This window comes from Cucurbita pepo, chromosome LG20, assembly GCF_002806865.2.
Source record: "Cucurbita pepo subsp. pepo cultivar mu-cu-16 chromosome LG20, ASM280686v2, whole genome shotgun sequence".
Classification (NCBI taxonomy): Eukaryota; Viridiplantae; Streptophyta; class Magnoliopsida; order Cucurbitales; family Cucurbitaceae; genus Cucurbita; species Cucurbita pepo.
The window spans coordinates 602,200-621,290 of NC_036657.1; the positions used below are offsets into that span (position 1 = coordinate 602,200).

The following is a 19,091-nucleotide window of genomic DNA, read 5'->3' on the forward strand; positions in this document are numbered from 1 at the left end:
AAACTCAAAGAAGTTGAAAACGCAATCATTCCAAAGCTAAAAGGACAATGGGCAACTACCTCTTGTCATTTATATATTCTTGAACAGCATCCGCCAGTCTGATACATATTAAACAACAAAAATTCCTTCAACAGAAGCTCAGATAAGTCATTGAATCAGCTGCAATAAAAAAACAAACCAACTGTAGTAGGAATATAAGGAATTTTTCAGCTGTTATCTTTTTCGTTTTTTTTGTAAGTCCACGGAATTTTTGCTAGTTCTTCACTTACTTTATGCCTGGAATTCGGAACCTTCTCTACAAGTTTCTTTGTTGGGAGAAATATGATTTCGATCTTTCTAATATATTATAAAAGAAACGATTTTGATTCTGAGGAACACGAGAAATAACACGCGGCAGATTATGGCATCCACACTGTGTTCCATAGAAGCCTTCTATTCCAACTTCAACTATATGAACAAATCCTCTATATATATTTAAGTTTACAGGCTACATGTCTCACAAGTGTATGGTCTTCCATAAAGCGCACAATTCAAAAACATCAAATTCCAGATAAGATCACCTTCAATTCGTTCCTTATGAAAAATTTCGACCGGACGATTGATCAAAATCCATGATGCGGTTACACTTGACCGAAAATATACAAACCATGTTCCCAACTCTATAGATACATTTACACGACCCAACTCCTATAGATCCATTATATTTATCCATATGCACCTATTGCCACATGCTAGAACTTCGAGAGTGGGTTCTGGTGGTGTTCTGTGTAAGGCTAGCCGTCCAGCTTGTCATTTCGTCTCAGTTTTGGTACTTTCTGAGAGGGCTTCAGCTTCAGTTTCGGTTTCGATCCAGACTCACCGACCAGAAGTAGACGAGACATTACATAAGCCAAGAGCTCCTCACGGTGCGAGAAAGTGAAGTCCAGATGTGCATATTCAAATTCGTTGAATGATACATCAACACCAGCATCTTTCATCATTTTGTAGTACCTTTTCACCATGGTTGGTCTTATTACCTGGTCCTTACGTCCAGCAACTAAATCTACAGGGATATCGAAAAGCCCGAAGTATTCACCCAAGTCCAGTGGCTCCGGTGATCCATAAGCTTCCATGTTCAGGGATGCATTTCCATAATCGAACATTCTAAATTTCTTGGCATGCTTCATCTGAGCAAGATGGAGACCTACTCGAAATGAAACTCCGGGCATATCATTCATGTTATAGTGCGGAATTCCCAGAACTCCAACCCAATTTGAACTGTCCCCACCTAAAAAGTAACTCACCACAGTTTGAACCAAACCTCCAACAGCAGGATAGTGATGGAAATCGCGAGCCAACTTGTTGAGAAGCATACGGAAAAATCTGGTTGGTATGTACAAGCCAGGCACAAATGGAGCTAAAAGTGGAGACAACAGGAGCAAGAGATTCTCAATCACAGTGAAAATAAATGGGGCATCGTCGTGGAAACCAGCAGGAGATAGTAAGACCAATCTAGATAATCTATGTGGTTTCTCTTCAATCCTCCGTGTAATAACATACATCAACATAGCAGCACCTCCCATGCTGTGGCACAGTGCACAAAGCTTGAATGGCTGGTCACTATCAGTTTCTTCTGCAAGTTCAGGTTGGCTGAGCTTCAATTCAGAAGTTTTAACTTCATGAATTTTTTCAATCATCGCTGGAATATCCTCCATGGCATGTTCATTTATGGAATATTTCCAGTACCTGGATAGTTTACAAAATCAGCCAGCGAATGACATCCGCAGGGGCACATGATGAAAGCCTCCATGATATTAGCCCTCGATTAGGGATTAGCATGTTAAATTAACTGTAGATACATGAAAAAGTGAAAAACGCAGACTTACTGTCTTGAAGATATATTCTTATCAACATGTTCTCTAGAGACCAAGCCACGGAAATTGCCAAGATAAACATCATACCCTGCNAAAAAAAAAAAAAAAAAAAAAAAAAAAAAAAAAAAAAAAAAAAAAAAAAAAAAAAAAAAAAAAAAAAAAAGAGAGAGAGAGAGAGGAAGATGAGGATAAACACAGCCTCATTGAGTAGGCTTGAACTTCTGAAGCAAACGCAAGTACCTTGGTCAAAAGCTGCAAAGGCTGGCGAACCAACAACCCCGTTGGACACCCAACTAGTTAGACAAAAGAACTAGTACAGTTAGAGAACGGATGTAGATCAATAACAGAAGTATGCTACAGTGTAATTCCCTACCCATCCAACCTAAACAGTTATTGAGTCCAACCTTGTCATTATGCTCCATGCATGTGTTTGTACGTACGTGTGTGGGTAAATGTGGTGTGCTAAGTTATATGTGAAATAATCCTTGAGATGTACTTTGGTGTTACCATCATACAGATCTTTAAATTCAAGGATGTCATGGACCATAGCCAAAGCAGCATGAAGTCATAATATATTCCCTATCTATCCTACACACAAGATTAAACTAGCAGCCTATGACAACTGTGAAACAGAAACTGGCGAGAAATGGGGGAAGAACCCTCACCCCATCGAAGAATCAAATATTCCATGCTGCAGATAAAGAACTTTACGTGCATCACGCCTGCAAATCACAGAGCAAGCATTAACCACAAAACATTTGGACAAAAAATTGAAGTAGGCAAAAAATAAATTAACTAATATTGTACCTGGGTATTCTTTCCAGAAGAAGAACATATCCATCATTAGTCACAACACGAATAGCTTCATATGGATACCTAAGATAGGAAGAAAGACCAAACAAACATGAGAAACCAACAGCTTCATGCTGAACCCAAAGTCCAGAATAAAATGAGAAGTTACCAGCACTGATCTTACCCAAGTTCTGTAATAACATCTTGGCACGTTCTAGCATCGGTATTCAGTGACTGGTGAAAAGTGTAGGTCCTTTCACTAGGCACAGGATCATCATCTCCAAGGGTAGCTGTGGGCACGATGACATCTGCATTGTGATCTCTCTCACAACTGCTCCAAGACCAAAGCCATCTGAACAAAGTTCTAATGGTCTCTAATGGCGAGAGGATAAAATGTGCAGCCTTATGGACCATCTCAAAAGCAGATTCGATAAAGATTTCACTTGCAAGATGAAGGTCCTAATTTACATGTAAAGCAAAGAGAAATTAATAAATAGAAGTCAGGCCAATTAAAGCATATCTAGGTGTTTTAGAACAACACTTCTAAGAAATAAGTGAAGTCAAGGATGGGAGAACCAGAAGCTACTAGTAGATATTAGAGAGAAACCTCAATAACTCCACGTCTCCGATCAGTGGTGCTATGAACAACGTGCTCCTTATGGCTGTGCACTCGCTTAATTGAGGGCCAAGGACTTCCAGGGCTGGATGAGGACCCAGACCATTTAATAAAAAAGAAGTGAAAAATACGAAATGGAATCCCCAAAAGGAACTTGGCAGGCAAAAGAATCCAAAGAAAGATACTTCTGATCCTTTCTGTCCAGTGCCAAACATTCTTGACATGAAAACCAGACCTGGACCTGGAGCCTCGTGAACTCTGAGATGATGGTGTTGCAGGATATTCATTTCCAATACCATCTTCCTCCCCAGAGGAATAATCTAAGCTTGAATCATCAGAGTCCACAGAAAGTTCGTGAATGAACTGGTTGAAGGATGACACGCCACTATGTACCACAGGAAAAAAATATACATATGTCAACTACTTATTATATAAAATACCATAAAAACACAATGTGATGCATGTCCTCCATATCAATGGCAATTCAAACTACCAGAGGGATAAAAGAAAAGGAACAGCCATTCCATCCGAAGAAGCCAGCTTAAATTATGGAAAATGAAAGTTACCGTTTAGGAATTTGTGCACTTCATGTCAGGAAAAAGGGCACTTCTATAACCTTGAGGAATTCTACTTCTATTTCTTACGTTATCATATAACTGAAGTCACAATCGCTTAAGTGACTTTGTAAACTCATAAAGCTACCTAGTTGTACGGAGAACATAAAGTCTACCAGACATGAGGGTAGAAGGTTCTTTTCAGGGTACCAGGATACCAGCAAAAAATCATGCTGGAAGGTGGAGTGGCCAATAGTTATTTTGCAAAGAGGTGAACCCAATAACGCAGTCTTGTTTTTTTCTTTTTTTCTTTCCTTTTTTTTTAATCTTCAGGAACAGTGAATTATAGAGGACATCATTTTTTTCCCACTAACACAATGTGCAATTGTGGATTCATGTATTAACGATACTATTCAAAACTTCATGCTCCAACATTGCCTTCAGCGAACTTGATTTCACGCAAATATGAAGAAAAAAAATTGATTTCTAGCCTTACATCTATATTGACTAGAGCAATACGCCCTACTAGATTAGAGAAGATTTTTTCCCATGTATGTATGAATGAATGAATAGCAGAAAACCCTCTCAACTATACCATGCATGTAAACGTTAAAATTAGTATCTCAAATTTTCTCCACAGAAAAACAGATTAAGAAGTGTGATAAAAGATTGATTCAAATATTTTTGATTTATGATTAAATGAATAATGATAATTCTTATTCTCATCACTGAAAGAACAAACCAAGTTTTCCAAATATATCAAAATTGTGAAAACCATAATAACCAGGTAATTTCCTAGTGGGGTAAAAACGTGAATTTATAAAATCATGCCTTGAAATCGATTCTAAAGGATTATTTTGGACACCCTATACCGTCATAGAATTCAGGTTATTGGACATACTTTTCCATCCAACGAGGAAAACGAGGCCCCCGAAAGGTTGGTCTGAGCTCCCAGCCATGAACACCTTCGAGTACCGAACCCCTCCCTGGTAAAAGAGTCAGCAGAAGTGCAGATAATCCATTGATCAGCCTCACAACATTATTCAAGGACTCGTACGTGAATGTCTTCACCGACCTGCACTAGAAATATACATACAAGAAGGAAAGAAGTTACTTCTTCAAGGAGATAAGCTCAAGTAGTTAGAAACATGAACACCTGTACGGAAATAAATCGAAGTAGACAAACAGAACGAAGTTCTTAGACGCAAGTTCAAAATGCACCTACAGATTAAAATTGGCCACAAGAAAGTTAAAAAAGAAAGCATTAGCAATAAAAAACAGTTGCCATTTCTCCATTGACACAAAAATACAGACGGAAAGCACGGAACTTAGATGGATGAAGGAACAAAAGAACAAAAGAACAAAAGAACAAGAGGAACAAATAGGAAAAAGATTCTACAAGCCTATGGCAGGATTCAATAAAATCCGAAACAGCTCCTCAAGTGAAACGGCACCAATTTCATTAAGCGATTGGAGCATTCAAAAGAGGCATCCATATCCAAATCCAGATCTATTACGTAACTAACTTGCACTAATTAGTTTCCTAAATTCGCTTCCTCTGACAAAACAATGAGGTGAGATCATCAAAAAATTCTGGCTCGATTGTTATATAAATTTAGAACAAATTCCAGCGCGTGATCAGCTGAGAGAACAACACACATCATCATCCGCCAAAAACTAAATTCCCACAAAAAAACAATAAAATCAAATCCCCCGTTTCAGGAAAAGAAAACTCGATCAACTGGGAAGGGGAAGGAAGAAGAAGACTCACTCTTTGGTAACAGCAAGCACATCGTCAACAAATCGTTGAATCATTTATTAAGGTTCTTCAATCTCTTCCCGATCCGAAAAAAATTACGGAAACGGAGAAAGAGAGAGATAAACAATATCCAGACCCAAATGGAGGCGCAAATTCAGGCAACAAATCGCAGAAAGAAGCGGAAAACCTGAAGAACAAAATTAGGAAATAGAAAAAGAGAGAGAGACAGAAATTATCGGAATTGAATATTCCGAAAGAAAAAACAACGGCGATTCTTGACGTAAATGGAAGTCGGTTATTCTTGCCTTAGGCCGGTGACTGTGTCAGGTAAGGGCGCGCGTGGGAGCTCTCTGAAGAGGGAAAAGCTAACGTGGCCCTTCCGTTTCGGATTTGAATTACACGTCTTTCTGACGTGGATTCTCTCCATTCAGTCTTTGACACACGTGCTTACGGCCTAATCTTCACCGTCCATTCTGGTGGGGCCAGAACACATCTGTATGGCTCGATTTTTTTCGAATTTCTACTTTTACTAATAAATTTTATCGACAAAATTGGATATTAATAAATAACAACAATTTTATGATATAAATGTTATTTTTACAAAATTTAACTCTTTTTTAAAGGGCATAATTGAATTCTTTTTCCCGGTGAAATTCAGCAATAAAAAAGTAACGATTAAAGGTGAGGAGCTATTTTATATAATTATCCAACAATATTAAAACACATAAAATATGTTAAATAACGGTTCAGACAACCGTTCAAAAAAAAAGAGTTGACTAATTTTCATTTGATTTATAAAATTAGATTAAATAACTTCGAAATTCGGAGGTCAAAAATATTTTTTTTAATAAAATAAATATTTATTTAATTTGGTTCCTCGACAAAATGAGGTTTTTGTAGGGAATGTTTTTTTTTTTCTTTGTTATTCCTTTCGGTATAATGAGAATTTAAACCTTTAATTTTGGATAATTAAGATAATTTATATATATATTTTTTTAAAATAATATTTAATTAATTCAATTTTTTTTACCATACAAACAATAATAGTAATAATAGTAGTAGAGTAGACATCACTAAATCATTTAATTAAAAATATTTACAACTTATCAAAACTTCATAACTCACGCTTAAGTCGATATACTTGATTAAGAGATTGTCATTTCGAGATTTTTTTTTTCAGTTCAATAACTATAAAGTAAGGTTCGAACCATCAATAATTAAAATAATAATAAATATTGTTTCTCTAATATATAATTATTTAAATTATTTTGGAGTATTTGAGTTAGAATGTACTATCAAATTAAATTTATTTTCATTCCATTATAAATAATTTATTTATTTATACGACTATAATAATGAACCTATCCATTTGAATTATTTATTTTCATCCTATTGTAAATAATTTATTTATTTCCCCAACTATAATAATGAACTTACCCATTTGAATTATTTATTTTCATCCATAATTTATTTATTTGTCATAAACTATAATAATGAACTTGCCCATTTAAATATAATTANATTTTGCCATTTTCTTCCTTGGAATTATACAATTATGAGAATTTATAAACCCTCCAAAGGTTTCGCTTTTTCAAAATTTAATTCATAGAAAGCCACACAATACTATATTTTTTTATTTATAAGTTGTTGAAAATAATTTTTTTATAATTTAATATTGTTGAAAATAAAATTGTGGACAATCTGGCCATGTTGGATAATAAATATTTTATAATAATTATTAAAAGCGTAACCATTCAATTCTCATCCCGTTTTTAATTTGTTACCAAAATTAAATTCTCAGTTAATTCTTTTATTACGTTATGGTTACTAAACTCGATTAAGTGAGAATCAAATAATTTTCTCATCCCAATTTATTATAACTATTTTCATTTTATTTTGTTTGCATTAAATAAATAAATCTAATCTAAAAATCTTAAATTAGGAAGAAAATTTGTCATCGAATCCTTTTGAAATAAATAGAAAAATATGAGTATATAATAAATCATTCAAATTTAATAAAATTTGCAACTACATATTTGATTACCACATTTAGTTGTTTTAAAATAAAATTATCATGAAATCTCTAAATTAATTAATTTGTGACATTCTAAAATTTGAATTAATTTTGAGTTTATTTCCACTTTAAAGGTACAAATTGATATTATTATAAAATTAAAATCCATCGTTCAGGTTAAACGGGAAGAAGTTTGGACGATTGGCGAAACGACGTCGTAAAAGGATGTATGGCTGAGACGAGGGATAATTTCCCTCCAGGAAAAATCGCGAGACAATCGTACAGCGAAGAGAGAATCCACGCGTCGGCAAATGAGCCACGCAGTCGAATCTCGTTTGCAATTTTCTGTGAACCTGCTGCACTAAATCACTCTTCATCCCTCAACAGTTCTTCGAGCAGGGGCAATGGAAGCAGCAATTTGCGGTCGAGTACCTATTTCACCCTACCATTTCTTCAATTCGACCAGGCCGGGTATTCAGATTTCTACGAATTTGTTCCTCTTAATTTTCTTCGCTATTCAATTTGTCCGTAGTTCTTTTCCGCTGTGGGTTCTTTGTCCTTAATCCTAAATTTGAGGAAAGGTTTTTGAGAAATTTAGGTTTGCTGTTGAACATTTGCATAATTCATGGATTTATGGAGACAGAAGCTTTTGGCTGCTTAATGGGAAGAATAAAAATTATTAACCGGGAAAATCTGACCATCTGCATGTAGAATGATAATTTTCCTGTTTGTATGAATTTTACTGTTGCATTATGGAGGAAAGCAACAAGTGAAACCAAATTAAAGTTCAGAGGTAGATCTGAATCTTTTTGTTTGTGTGTGTGAACGGTGCAGAAGTATAAAAAGTTCATAACTAAAAATCTGTATTTTCTTCTGGAGTTGGATTTGGAGTGGGCAAAACCTAACTAGAATTAGTGAGGTGGGTTACCAGCATAATGTAATGAGTGGAAGTTCCCCTGTTATTAGGGGAAAAAAAAGGCTAAACCCTAGCATCTAGTAAATATTTCAGGCTAACATTTCAACATTTCTGTCATGGTGAATTAATATCTCAAAATGTAGGGATCAACAAACTAGCAAGAATGCTCAATGACCTAGTGGAATATTTAGAATTTGATGATCAAAATGAACAGGAAAGGCTATAGTTTAGCTACCATAACAACAGTGTAACCGTCTACATCGCTTTCTTTTATTTTTATCCACATACTTGCAGAGAGTCCTGAGACAATTTATAAGTTACAGAATTTACTAGAACCTATTAGAATTGCTACTTAGCAAATGGTTTCCATTAGAAGCAAGAGTGTCACAACCTTACTTTGAAGAGAGTAGGTTGTGACCCTCATGTTGCGACAAGCAAAGCGGTGACCCTCAAGTGGTGCCCATCCGGCCATGCGAGGGCCTAGATGAGTGCCATAATGCGACCGAGGAAGATGGTGCATCATTTAACACACCACATATAGAGTGGGCATTTAAAAGAAGATGAGGCATAAACAAGATAAGGGCCATTGTTGAAGGGCCGGGTAGGGCCTCGTGCCTTAACCTCGAAAGCTGAGGTTCTGAATGGAATTTGAGCATGCGGTTCTGGAGTCAAGTCTGTCCATATGAAATATGAATGCTCATTAAATTTGATGTCAATCCTACACAGGACGGACGCTCCACCGTTTGACCGTTCGCCAAAATGATGTCTAATTCGATGGGGATTGGCAATGCCTCAAAATGTACCTTCGGGGTAGGCATAGTATCAACTCTCTACCACCCATAAGCTCTATGGTCTAAGCGAGCTACCCTGTGGCATATGCGTGCGTCACAGTGAGGGCGAGCGTTCTGAGACGAGTGTCTCGGACAACTTTCTTTGAAATGGGTCTTTTAAGGACAGTGCCGGGTGAATCAACCAAATTGGTTTCTCTATAAAAAAAAAAGTTCATGATACGAAATAAACGCTAGGATCTTTAGATACTCTTTATACCCTCTAAAAAAAACCTTTAAATTTTTTGTTTGAGATAAATATTAATGACGTTTATATTATTGGATAATCTTGGATGACAAACGGATGGTGCGTCAGTTTGGTCCTTTGCTAGGTCTCACGTTTCTGGTGGGTTTCGATTACAAAATTTTATTATTATTATTATTTTTTATAGTAAAGATTAGCTTGGTATTATCTTGTTTGATTGGAGGCCTTTCCTTTAGTTTGCCTTCGTCTTTTGTGGGCTCTCTTTTTTGTATGCCCGTGTATTCTTTTTCTTTTTCAATGTAAGTTTGGTGATTCATTAAAAAAAAATTTGATGGTGACTGTTAAACTTTACATGGTCCATAAACTGAGATTAGTCTAGTTTAGAGCCTGGGCTGAATTTAGTTAAGAACTTCTTGCTTATAACACATGGCCAAAAAGTGAACACTTAGGAACATATCTGTTAATAGATGAGCTCACATGAATCAGGCAGCTTTAAGTCGCAATTTTCCTAAGCATTGTACATTTTTCTACCTGCAAAGGTGTGGTGGCTGTTCATTTTATTTTATGTTGGAACTTACCTGACATCTTCATACAATATTACTCATTTATATTTTCCATGTTTGTCATAGGGGATAAATACTATTTTCATAAACCATGTAGAAACCGGAGCATCTTAATGTTATCGGTTGCTGCGCTTGGAAGAGGTGGGGGGTTGTTGGACAAGCCAACAATAGAGAAGACAACACCTGGCCGTGAATCCGAGTTTGATGTTAGGTACAAAACAGTTTTCATTTGAATGTATGCATTGGAGAAGGCTTAGCTTCGAACATAATTTTCATCTTCAGGAAATCAAGGAAAATTGCTCCGCCTTATCAAGTGTTGCTACATAACGACAATTACAACAAGCGGGAATACGTCGTGCAAGTTCTGATGAAGGTGATCCCTGGAATGACCGTTGACAATGCAGTCAACATAATGCAGGAGGCACATCACAATGGTATGTCAGTGGTAATTGTCTGCGCTCAAGTGGACGCAGAAGATCACTGCATGCAGCTACGAGGCAATGGTCTTCAAAGTTCAATCGAGCCTGCAAGTGATGGTTGTTGAATAGGAAACATAGACCATGTAATGTACTCTTTTCACCCCTTAGTTATCAGCCATATTAAAATTGCATGCCCTCAACTGCTACAATTTGCAAGCTGCACCTATGTACATATATAGAGATACTTCATAAACAAATAAACTTCAATTTATGAATACCATGTTCACAATAGTTATGTTATGAGTTGTACACACAAACACATCTTCCTTTTCAGTTGATTTGTTTTTACTTGACTTCCATGTGGTTTGTTGTGCATTCTGATCTTTCTTGTATCATTCTAGTAATAACCCAATCTCATCGTTAGCAGATATTGTTTTCTTTGAGTTTTTCCTTTCGAGCCTCCCTTTAAGGTATTTAGAATGTGTCTGCTAGGGAGAGTTTTCACACCCTTAATCAGAATGTTTTGTTCCCCTTCACAAGGACGTATTTTGAGTAAATATGTGCAATATTCTTCCCTTGGTCCCATCCCCATGCGTACATTGAGAAGAATTCTAAAATTGCTGTTCTCTCTGTTGCTTGCTTGGTATAAAACCCATCTGTACAAGAAATATTCTTTTTATAGATTGAGACGTCTAGAACTGAAACTCTATATTCATCACACAGTTGCCAGTTCCTGTCTTCCCAGTTATGGGAGAGAGCTCTGAACTGCTGGATTTTCCAGTTTCCAGTTCCAGTCCTTCTAGAGGGTAAAGAGGGTCAGTAATCACCTCTTTATGAAGAATTTATATATCCATCAATTTCCTATTCACTACTTTTGAAAGGTTAAAGAAGTCATAGGATTCTATTAACTAATCAAATCCACTCCTAGATATTGTCCTCTTTGAGTTTTTTCTTTTGAGTTTTTTCCCGAAATTTTTAAAATGCGTCTGTTAGGAAGAGGTTTCCTCTCACGCCGCAAGGGAGAACAAAGGGTTAAAAGGGTTGCTTCACTTCACCATTTTTCTCGACCATAGCAGTGCTTTCCATATTAGCTTCTTCATCTTGGAGCCATGAGAAAACTAGCTGCTATATTTCGAAGTCTTTTGAATACACCTGTGAATGTAATATTGCAGGACTGAAAAAGAGGAAAGTGGGGTGCACCAACTCTTGCATGAGAGACTCAACTTGGACTGCTCTTGAATTACTGCAGCAGCTGCAGGTAGGTCCAATATCCTACCTATACTGCTATTATTTCTTTCCTTATTTATTATAACATGACAAATTTACTTCGAAAAATGTTTAGGATAATCATGGATTTTTATATAATAGGAGTAGTAGGTGAAGTAAGTAAGGTACCAAAAACATTACCATTCTATTTATCATTCCTTTTAAAACTTAGCTTTCTTAAGTATGGTAGGTGAATATTATTAACTATCATCAACTGTATACAATCTTAAACTTATTACTTTGTATCAAGTTATTTATGAAGAGAAATTTACACTCTGAGGGTGAAATAGGAAAGTTGTTCCTTCCAACAACTTTTTTGTGCCCGTAAACTATGTTAGAGAGTTTCGTAAATCAAAATATCGTTTATCTTTTATAAATCTCTCCAAAAGATAAACAAAACCTCTATAAATTTTAATATAAAATTATATATGTAACAAGATCTATGACTTAGTTTAGAAGTAAAAAAGCCAAAACGACACTATCTGTTAGCGGTGGACTTGAGTTGTTACAAGTGGTATCAGAATTAGAAATTAAGCGTTGTGCCAGCGAGGACGCTGGGCCCTAAAGGGTTGGATTGTGAGATCGCACATCAATGAGAGAGAGGAACGAGTGCCAGCGAGGATGCTAGGCTCCAGAGGTGGTGGATTGTGAGATCCCACCTCGGTTGGAGAGGAGAACGAAGCATTCTTTATAAAGGTATGAAAATCTCTCCATAGCAGATAGGTAATCTTGAGTGGTTACAAAGGGTACCGGAGCTTTTAACTATTTTTTGATTCATTGATATTAATATTTTATCAGTATATTCGTAGAATTGACCGATATCGATATCGACATTGATATTTTAATTCTTATCTAGGTGCTATGATTGGAACGTCCATAATTTGTATGTAAATTCGGACATTTTTTACAATTAAATCTGTTTCAATTGCAAATTATATAAATATATATAATTTGTAAATTAAAGATAAAAGCTTGAATATTTTTTAATTTTTTAATTTTTGGAAAAAAAAAAGGAAAACAGATAATGCCAACTTGGGAGAAGTGCATAGCCTCCAACCCCAAACCAAACTCGACCATGTTCCCAATTAAAAACCTTACTCCCTTTTTAAACCCGACGCTCCAACTCTTACCTCTCACTGCAATTTTTGTTCCCAACAATGGCGACTGCAAATCTGCTACCTCTGTTCTCCTTCGCCATCTTCTTTTTCTCTCTCTTGCCCTTCACTCTGTGTCGCACTTCGCCGGAGCTTTCTCACTCTTCCTCCTCCTCCTCCGCTTTTCTCGATGTTTCGGCTTCCCTGAAACAAGCCAACCAGGTCCTCAAATTCGACCCCAAGGCTTTGCTATCCTTCCAGCAGCAGGATGAGGTTGTTCCGGGGAACTCTTCTTCCTCCTTTTCTCTGCAACTGCACTCTCGCGACGCTCTTCAAAATGCCGGACATAAGGACTACAAGAGCCTGGTCCTTTCCCGGCTGGACCGGGACTCTTCTAGAGTTAAATCGCTCAACGATAGGCTTGAATTTTCCCTCAGTGACTTGAAGAGGTCGGATCTTCAGCCGTTGCAAACGGAGATTCTGCCAGAGGATCTGAGCACTCCGATTGTCTCTGGCACCAGTCAAGGAAGCGGCGAGTATTTCTCCCGCATCGGCGTCGGACGACCGGCTAAGCCGTTCTATATGGTTCTTGACACCGGCAGCGATATCAATTGGCTTCAATGTCAGCCTTGTACGGACTGTTACCAGCAAACCGACCCGATTTTTGACCCGAGAACTTCGTCTTCTTTTGCTTCACTTCCCTGCGAATCTCCGCAGTGTCAAGCTCTAGAAACGTCTGGCTGTCGTGCTGCGAAGTGTCTTTACCAGGTCGCGTACGGCGATGGCTCCTTCACTGTCGGTGAGTTCGTTACTGAATCTCTGTCGTTTGGCAACTCCGGGACGATTAACAATGTCGCTCTTGGCTGCGGCCACGACAACGAAGGATTATTCGTCGGATCCGCCGGATTGCTCGGACTCGGCGGCGGATCACTATCCCTCACTTCTCAGATGAAAGCGTCGTCGTTCTCATACTGTCTTGTGGACCGCGACTCTAGTTCGTCTTCAGCTCTCGAGTTCAATTCCGCTGCACCGAGTGACTCAGTGAATGCTCCATTACTCAAAAGCGGAAGAGTCGATACATTCTACTACGTCGGACTCGTCGGATTGAGCGTCGGCGGCCAGTTACTGTCAATTCCTCCTTCTCTGTTTCAAATGGACGATGCCGGCTACGGCGGTATCATCGTCGATTCAGGAACCGCCATAACTCGACTGCAGACTCAAGCCTACAACACCCTTCGCGACGCCTTCGTGAGTCGCACACCATACCTAAGAAGGACAAACGGCTTCGCATTATTCGACACATGTTACGATCTGTCATCGCAGTCAAGAGTCACCATTCCAACGCTATCATTTCAATTCGCCGGCGGGAACTCGCTGCAGCTGCCGCCAAAGAACTACCTCATCCCAGTGGACTCCGTCGGAACTTTCTGTTTGGCGTTCGCCCCAACGACGTCGTCTTTGTCCATCATAGGGAACGTCCAGCAGCAAGGGACACGTGTCCACTTCGATTTGGCAAATTCACTCGTAGGGTTTTCACCCAACAAATGTTAGAAAGGGTAAAAAATAAAAAGGAAAACATATAAATTAGGGCTTTTGTGTGGGAATTAACGAAATTAGGGTTGTGGTGAATTATTATGAAATTAGGGTTTTGGAGGGGAAATTAATTGGGGAATTGAAAGAATGTGGATAAGTAAATATGGCCATATGGATATCAATTGGAGAAAGGTTTGCACCCATGTGCTCCTCATAAATCAGTCATAATTGTACTCTCAAGATTCAGTTGAGTGGCATGCATGGTAAATAGACTGCAAATTTATGGTCTAATTTTTATCTTCACATCCTTCATTTTATAAAATACCAACTGTACCTGAATTTTCAATTACTTAAATTTAGTTTATTTATTATCGATAAATCTTAAATTTAATTTTTATTGAAATAGGTTAAATAACAATTGAAATATATTTTCAAAATTTCTTTAAAAAAATGCTAATAATATTAGATTTTTTTTTTTTTTTAAAAAATAAGAACAAGAACCGAGGGCTTGGGAGAAGGGAAGAAGTGGGATCCACTTTAGGGGCGAGTTAAAAATGATAGGGTGCAACAAGGACCACGATAATGTTATTGTGGATGAAGTAATGGCCACCGATTTCATATGCATGTGAGGCCATAGCGTGATTGTCGGTGAGGTCCGAGGTTATAAATGTAAAATCATGTACTTTCACTAATAAACAATTTTAATAAATTAAAAAAAAAAAAAAAAAAAGAAGAATTTCTTGAAACCTTGCAACAAGTTGAGGCTTAAAAGATTCTAATATAAAATAAAAGTTTATAGCAATAATTGAAATAGTGAAGAATTATGAACCATTAATCTTAAAAAAACAATTAAAAAAAACATACATACTTCAAATTTAGTGTTGGAAAAATTAACTTTTTGGAATCAATTTTGGAGCCCACGTGTTTACATACATAAATAAGTCCTAAAATAAGCATGTNTTTTTTTTTTTTTTTTTTTTTTTTATAATTTATTTTTATTTTAAAAGATAGAAGCTATAAAATAATAAATTCATTGGACAAAAGAGAAATTAGATAGTAATGCTATATTAATTAAATTAAATTAGATTGGATTGATTTGATTTAATACGAGGGCACATGGAAATTCTTATTATGAATAGGAATAAATAAATACAAAAAAGAAAAGACAACAATGGGGACGGTGCCTTCATGTGAATGTTTGAATTGAATGGGACATTACTCCCTTTTTTGAACTTCAATCGTCTCCTGTCACGATATATTTGCCGTCAGTCTTACAACTTTAAAATTCGTCTATTAGAGAGAGTTTTCACATCATTATAAGGAATGTTGTGTTCTTCTCTCCAACTGATATGAGATCTTGCAATCCACTCGTTTGGAGGTCAGTGTCCTCGCTGGTACAAGACCCGTGTCTGGCTCTAATACCATATGTAACAACCAAAACCCATTACTAGCCGATATTATCTATTTTGACTGGTTATGTATGTCTTCAACATCAGGGGAGTGGTTTTTACACTCTTACTCTTACCTAGAATGGTTAGTTCCCACTCAACCATAACAATAAATAAGAGGGAGAAGAAAGAAGAGGACAAGCAGACGTAAGAAGGGAGTAAAGCGTTGGAGTTGAGGATGGTTTTGCATTTATGGAGGAAGTTGAGGGCGGCCATGGAAACAGAGCGCTGCACAACAAGTGTCTAACTAAGCCTTATCTGCAGATTTTATGACAATCAGTTCTCCCTCGATTCTTCAACCCCACACCGCTTCCTGATATCACTGCTTACAACGACAACTGGGTGGGTGTTAATCGACGTTTAAAGAAAATATTTTATGGGAGAGGCGAATTGAATCAAAGGAAGACGATGAAGGTTTGTTGTTCAAAGCTACATGAAATCGTCTTGGTATGAGGCAATTCCATGGGGAAGGTGTTCACCAGAAACCTGAAAACACAGGCAGACAAACCGTTAAATTACACACAAAACATGGGCCACCCAACAGAGGAAATGCATAGAGAAGAAGATGACAAGACGCGCAAAGACAGAACCTCCGTAGGTGATTTGCTAAGATGAGATAATTAAAGCAATTAAAGTTAGGTAGAGGTAGCTCCCTTCTATCAATTCCTGTCCTTCTCAACTTTTATCGCTTGGTTTGCTGCATGGTGGGTGAGGCTTTTAGCTTTATTGATCTCTTCAAAGATCAGAACTTTATGCCTAAGAGATTTCGATCCGAGAGAGAGAGAGGATTCAGTGTGATTACGATAGATGGGGTTCAATACTTCTTCCACTCAATAATGAAGAGGATGGTTAAGAGATGAGTCCCTTCCACTAATTAAAAGCTTGATCACATTTGTAGGTAAGGAATACACTCTTAGAGTTATTTTTATGCTCAAAGTGAACAATATCATAACATTGGGAAGAGGCGTAATTCCCAATATGGTATAGAGTCACACTCTTAATTTAGCCATCTCAATAGAATCCTCAAATGTTGAACAAAGAAGTTGTGAGCCTCGAAGGTGTAGTAAAAATGACTCAAGTGTCAAACAAATTGTGTACTTTGTTAGAGGGGTTCAAAGAAAAAGAGTCGAGTCTCAATTAAGGGGAGGTTGTCTAGACTCCATAAGCCTCTAGAGAGGCTCTATAATGTACTTTGTTCGAGGGGAGGATTGTTGGGGGAGGAGTCCAACATCGGCTAATCAAGAGGTTAATCATGAGTTCATAAGTTACTTATAATACATCTCTATTGGTACGAGACTTTTTAGGAAACCAAAAGCAAAGTCATGAGAGCTTGTGCTCAAAGAACAATATCATACTATTGTCGAGAAGAGTGGTGTTTCCTAACAATCCCATTCAAATTCAGACCCATTCAGAGATTTCAAGGAAGTTGGTAGCCGAAACTGTAGCGAATGCCGCCCATGTATAAAGCAATTTGATGCACACAGTAAACAAAAAGGAACCCTTCAAGGTCCATAAAAGGGTTAAAATATTGAACGTTTTCAACCTATTTGTTCCCGAGGTTTGTGGGAGTTGGACAAAAGTTGCACTTTTGCTGAACTCCTCGACCAAAAGAATCCGTATTGTGTTTGAGTCAACTTGCAATGTAAAAACTTTAACTGACAAGAGATTCCAACCACTTGGATGGTTAAAACTAAACTCAGTTCGATTATCAAAAAGCTTCATATAGCAGGAAATATGATAGCATTTTACACACCTCATCTCGTTCTTGTTTATTGAAGCATCCATTTTCCCGGGAGGGCGCCATATGATGCCTAGAATGCTTTCACCCATTTATCAGCTGATATCATATAGAACCGGCGTGGGTAATCTCGACTGCCTTTCAAGTGATCAATGACACTCCTCATCCTGCCACGGGTAGCAAATAAGCAATTAAAATTCATCTCTCTCAGCCTGTTGTTCTTCTTAATGTTTATTCTATTTACAAACTTAAATCATACAATCAAAACTCGTAATCCTAGAATCTTTTACTGAGCTTAAATTCTTGGATCAGGCGCACATGGTGTCTTTTAATACATTTACTATTATTCAGTCAAACCAAGTAAATTCTATTTTCTCCTCTGAAAAGCTACAAAAGTTCACAAATATAAAATCTGTGTTCAGATCTGAAGAAAGTACGCTTTTCAGTAAGACAAACTTCTACAGTCAAATTTCAAGCAAAATTCATATTCAAAGAAAGTATATTGTTCCTTGTGAGACAAAATTCTGCAGAAGCACAGCCTTTCAACCAGAAGTCCATTAAAATGGAATATGCTTCTTTTTTTCAGGATGGACAACACATGCACTGCTGAGATGCCTCACAGATAATAGAAAATAAAAAACAGCATTGTTCAGATACGAAGCTTAGAATAGATTGGGCCAAAATGACCACACAAACTGTTCATCATGAATGCAACTTCTGTTGATATATATAAAAAAAATATAAAGAAAAGGCAGAGGGTATGAAACAGGACCAGACAGATACTACATGAGAACCTACCGCTGTAGCTCCTGGTATTAAGATGAATGCCCACAAGACCTACCTGGAAATCCCTTCAGCTTCAGCTACAGGATCCACTATCTCAAAACCTAGCTGGAAATTTAGCCATAGCAATAGCTACTGCTAGTGTTTCAATTCGTCTTCATAAAGGCCATCCAGATAACACTAATAATCAATCTTAAATCCTAATTTTCTCGAGATAATCGTAAGTTCATGCTCGGGAAACAGCCCTAAGAGGTTTCCCACGCATACTTCATTAATTAAACAGAAAGTAAATCATAATCTTTTCGTTCGGTATAGTTACGAAAAGAGAAATTTCGATTTCATATAGCAGAGATAGGAGCATACGGACATTATGGCGCGTGCGATCATACTTCTTCCCGGGATTCCCGAGGCCCACGATGAGCCATGGCTTTGGCGGCGGCGTGGGCTTCTTGTCATCTACAGCCAGATGATCGGTGATCGGACGCGAGGAAGTAGATATCGACGCAGTAATGGAAGAAGTTGACGTAAAGATATGCGAAGTTCGAGGAGGGAAAGAAGAGTGGGTTTTGAAGCTAAACTGAGTAATAACCAAGACAAAGGCAAAGGATAGATAAAGAGTGTGAGAGACATGTTGGAAAAAGGACTCCGTAGTGTTCCGGATCTTAACTTCGAAATTCGGTATCATTTTGGATAATGCAGCTGAAGTTAAGT

General features: G+C 37.4%; 3 protein-coding genes and 1 long non-coding RNA gene across 8 annotated transcripts; 2 read left to right on the plus strand and 2 right to left on the minus strand.

The window, feature by feature from the left end:
- Nucleotides 1-439: 439 nt before the first annotated feature.
- Nucleotides 440-5,919, minus strand: LOC111782880 (lipase member N). Of its 2 annotated transcripts, XM_023663718.1 has the most exons (10): nucleotides 5,587-5,919; nucleotides 4,717-4,890; nucleotides 3,497-3,646; nucleotides 3,253-3,346; nucleotides 2,830-3,104; nucleotides 2,661-2,729; nucleotides 2,519-2,575; nucleotides 2,094-2,146; nucleotides 1,866-1,941; nucleotides 440-1,725 (listed from the first exon to the last, which is right to left on the minus strand). In XM_023663718.1, the coding sequence occupies exons 1-10, from the start codon at nucleotides 5,628-5,630 to the stop codon at nucleotides 774-776; spliced, it is 1,944 nt and encodes a 647-aa protein (XP_023519486.1). In that variant the 5' UTR covers nucleotides 5,631-5,919; the 3' UTR covers nucleotides 440-773. The 2 variants fall into 2 exon arrangements, with proteins under 2 accessions (XP_023519486.1, XP_023519485.1); XM_023663717.1 differs by having other exon boundaries at nucleotides 3,253-3,646.
- Nucleotides 5,920-7,874: 1,955 nt separating this feature from the next.
- Nucleotides 7,875-10,851, plus strand: LOC111782896 (ATP-dependent Clp protease adapter protein CLPS1, chloroplastic-like). Its single transcript, XM_023663733.1, has 3 exons — nucleotides 7,875-8,059; nucleotides 10,166-10,310; nucleotides 10,382-10,851. The coding sequence occupies exons 1-3, from the start codon at nucleotides 7,993-7,995 to the stop codon at nucleotides 10,641-10,643; spliced, it is 474 nt and encodes a 157-aa protein (XP_023519501.1). The 5' UTR covers nucleotides 7,875-7,992; the 3' UTR covers nucleotides 10,644-10,851.
- A 1,968-nt stretch (nucleotides 10,852-12,819) lies between these two features.
- Nucleotides 12,820-14,708, plus strand: LOC111782894 (protein ASPARTIC PROTEASE IN GUARD CELL 1-like). The gene has a single exon (XM_023663732.1). It carries the CDS (start codon nucleotides 12,942-12,944, stop codon nucleotides 14,427-14,429), a length of 1,488 nt encoding a protein of 495 aa, XP_023519500.1. The 5' UTR covers nucleotides 12,820-12,941; the 3' UTR covers nucleotides 14,430-14,708.
- Nucleotides 14,709-15,596: 888 nt separating this feature from the next.
- On the minus strand, nucleotides 15,597-19,059 carry LOC111782514. Of its 4 annotated transcripts, XR_002813129.1 has the most exons (4): nucleotides 18,748-19,059; nucleotides 18,396-18,488; nucleotides 17,613-17,764; nucleotides 15,597-16,345 (listed from the first exon to the last, which is right to left on the minus strand). It is a non-coding gene; the product is annotated as an uncharacterized LOC111782514 (long non-coding RNA). The 4 variants fall into 4 exon arrangements; XR_002813126.1 differs by having other exon boundaries at nucleotides 17,613-18,488; XR_002813127.1 differs by having other exon boundaries at nucleotides 17,613-18,488; nucleotides 18,744-19,059.
- Between the last annotated feature and the right edge of the window lie 32 nt (nucleotides 19,060-19,091).

Bases quoted from the DNA above. Each gene is read 5' to 3' on its own strand.
- LOC111782896 (XM_023663733.1), top strand. From the start codon at position 7,993: ATGGAAGCAGCAATTTGCGGTCGAGTACCTATTTCACCCTACCATTTC. The intron at 8,060-10,165 runs GTATTCAGATTT...TGTTTGTCATAG, and splicing joins CTTCAATTCGACCAGGCCGG to GGGATAAATACTATTTTCAT. The intron at 10,311-10,381 runs GTACAAAACAGT...TTTCATCTTCAG, and splicing joins GAATCCGAGTTTGATGTTAG to GAAATCAAGGAAAATTGCTC.
- LOC111782894 (XM_023663732.1), top strand. From the start codon at position 12,942: ATGGCGACTGCAAATCTGCTACCTCTGTTCTCCTTCGCCATCTTCTTT.
- LOC111782880 (XM_023663717.1), bottom strand. From the start codon at position 5,630: ATGATTCAACGATTTGTTGACGATGTGCTTGCTGTTACCAAAGA. The intron at 2,576-2,660 runs GTACAATATTAG...TGTGATTTGCAG, and splicing joins CTTCTGGAAAGAATACCCAG to GCGTGATGCACGTAAAGTTC. The intron at 2,147-2,518 runs GTGAGGGTTCTT...TTGTCTAACTAG, and splicing joins ATATTTGATTCTTCGATGGG to TTGGGTGTCCAACGGGGTTG.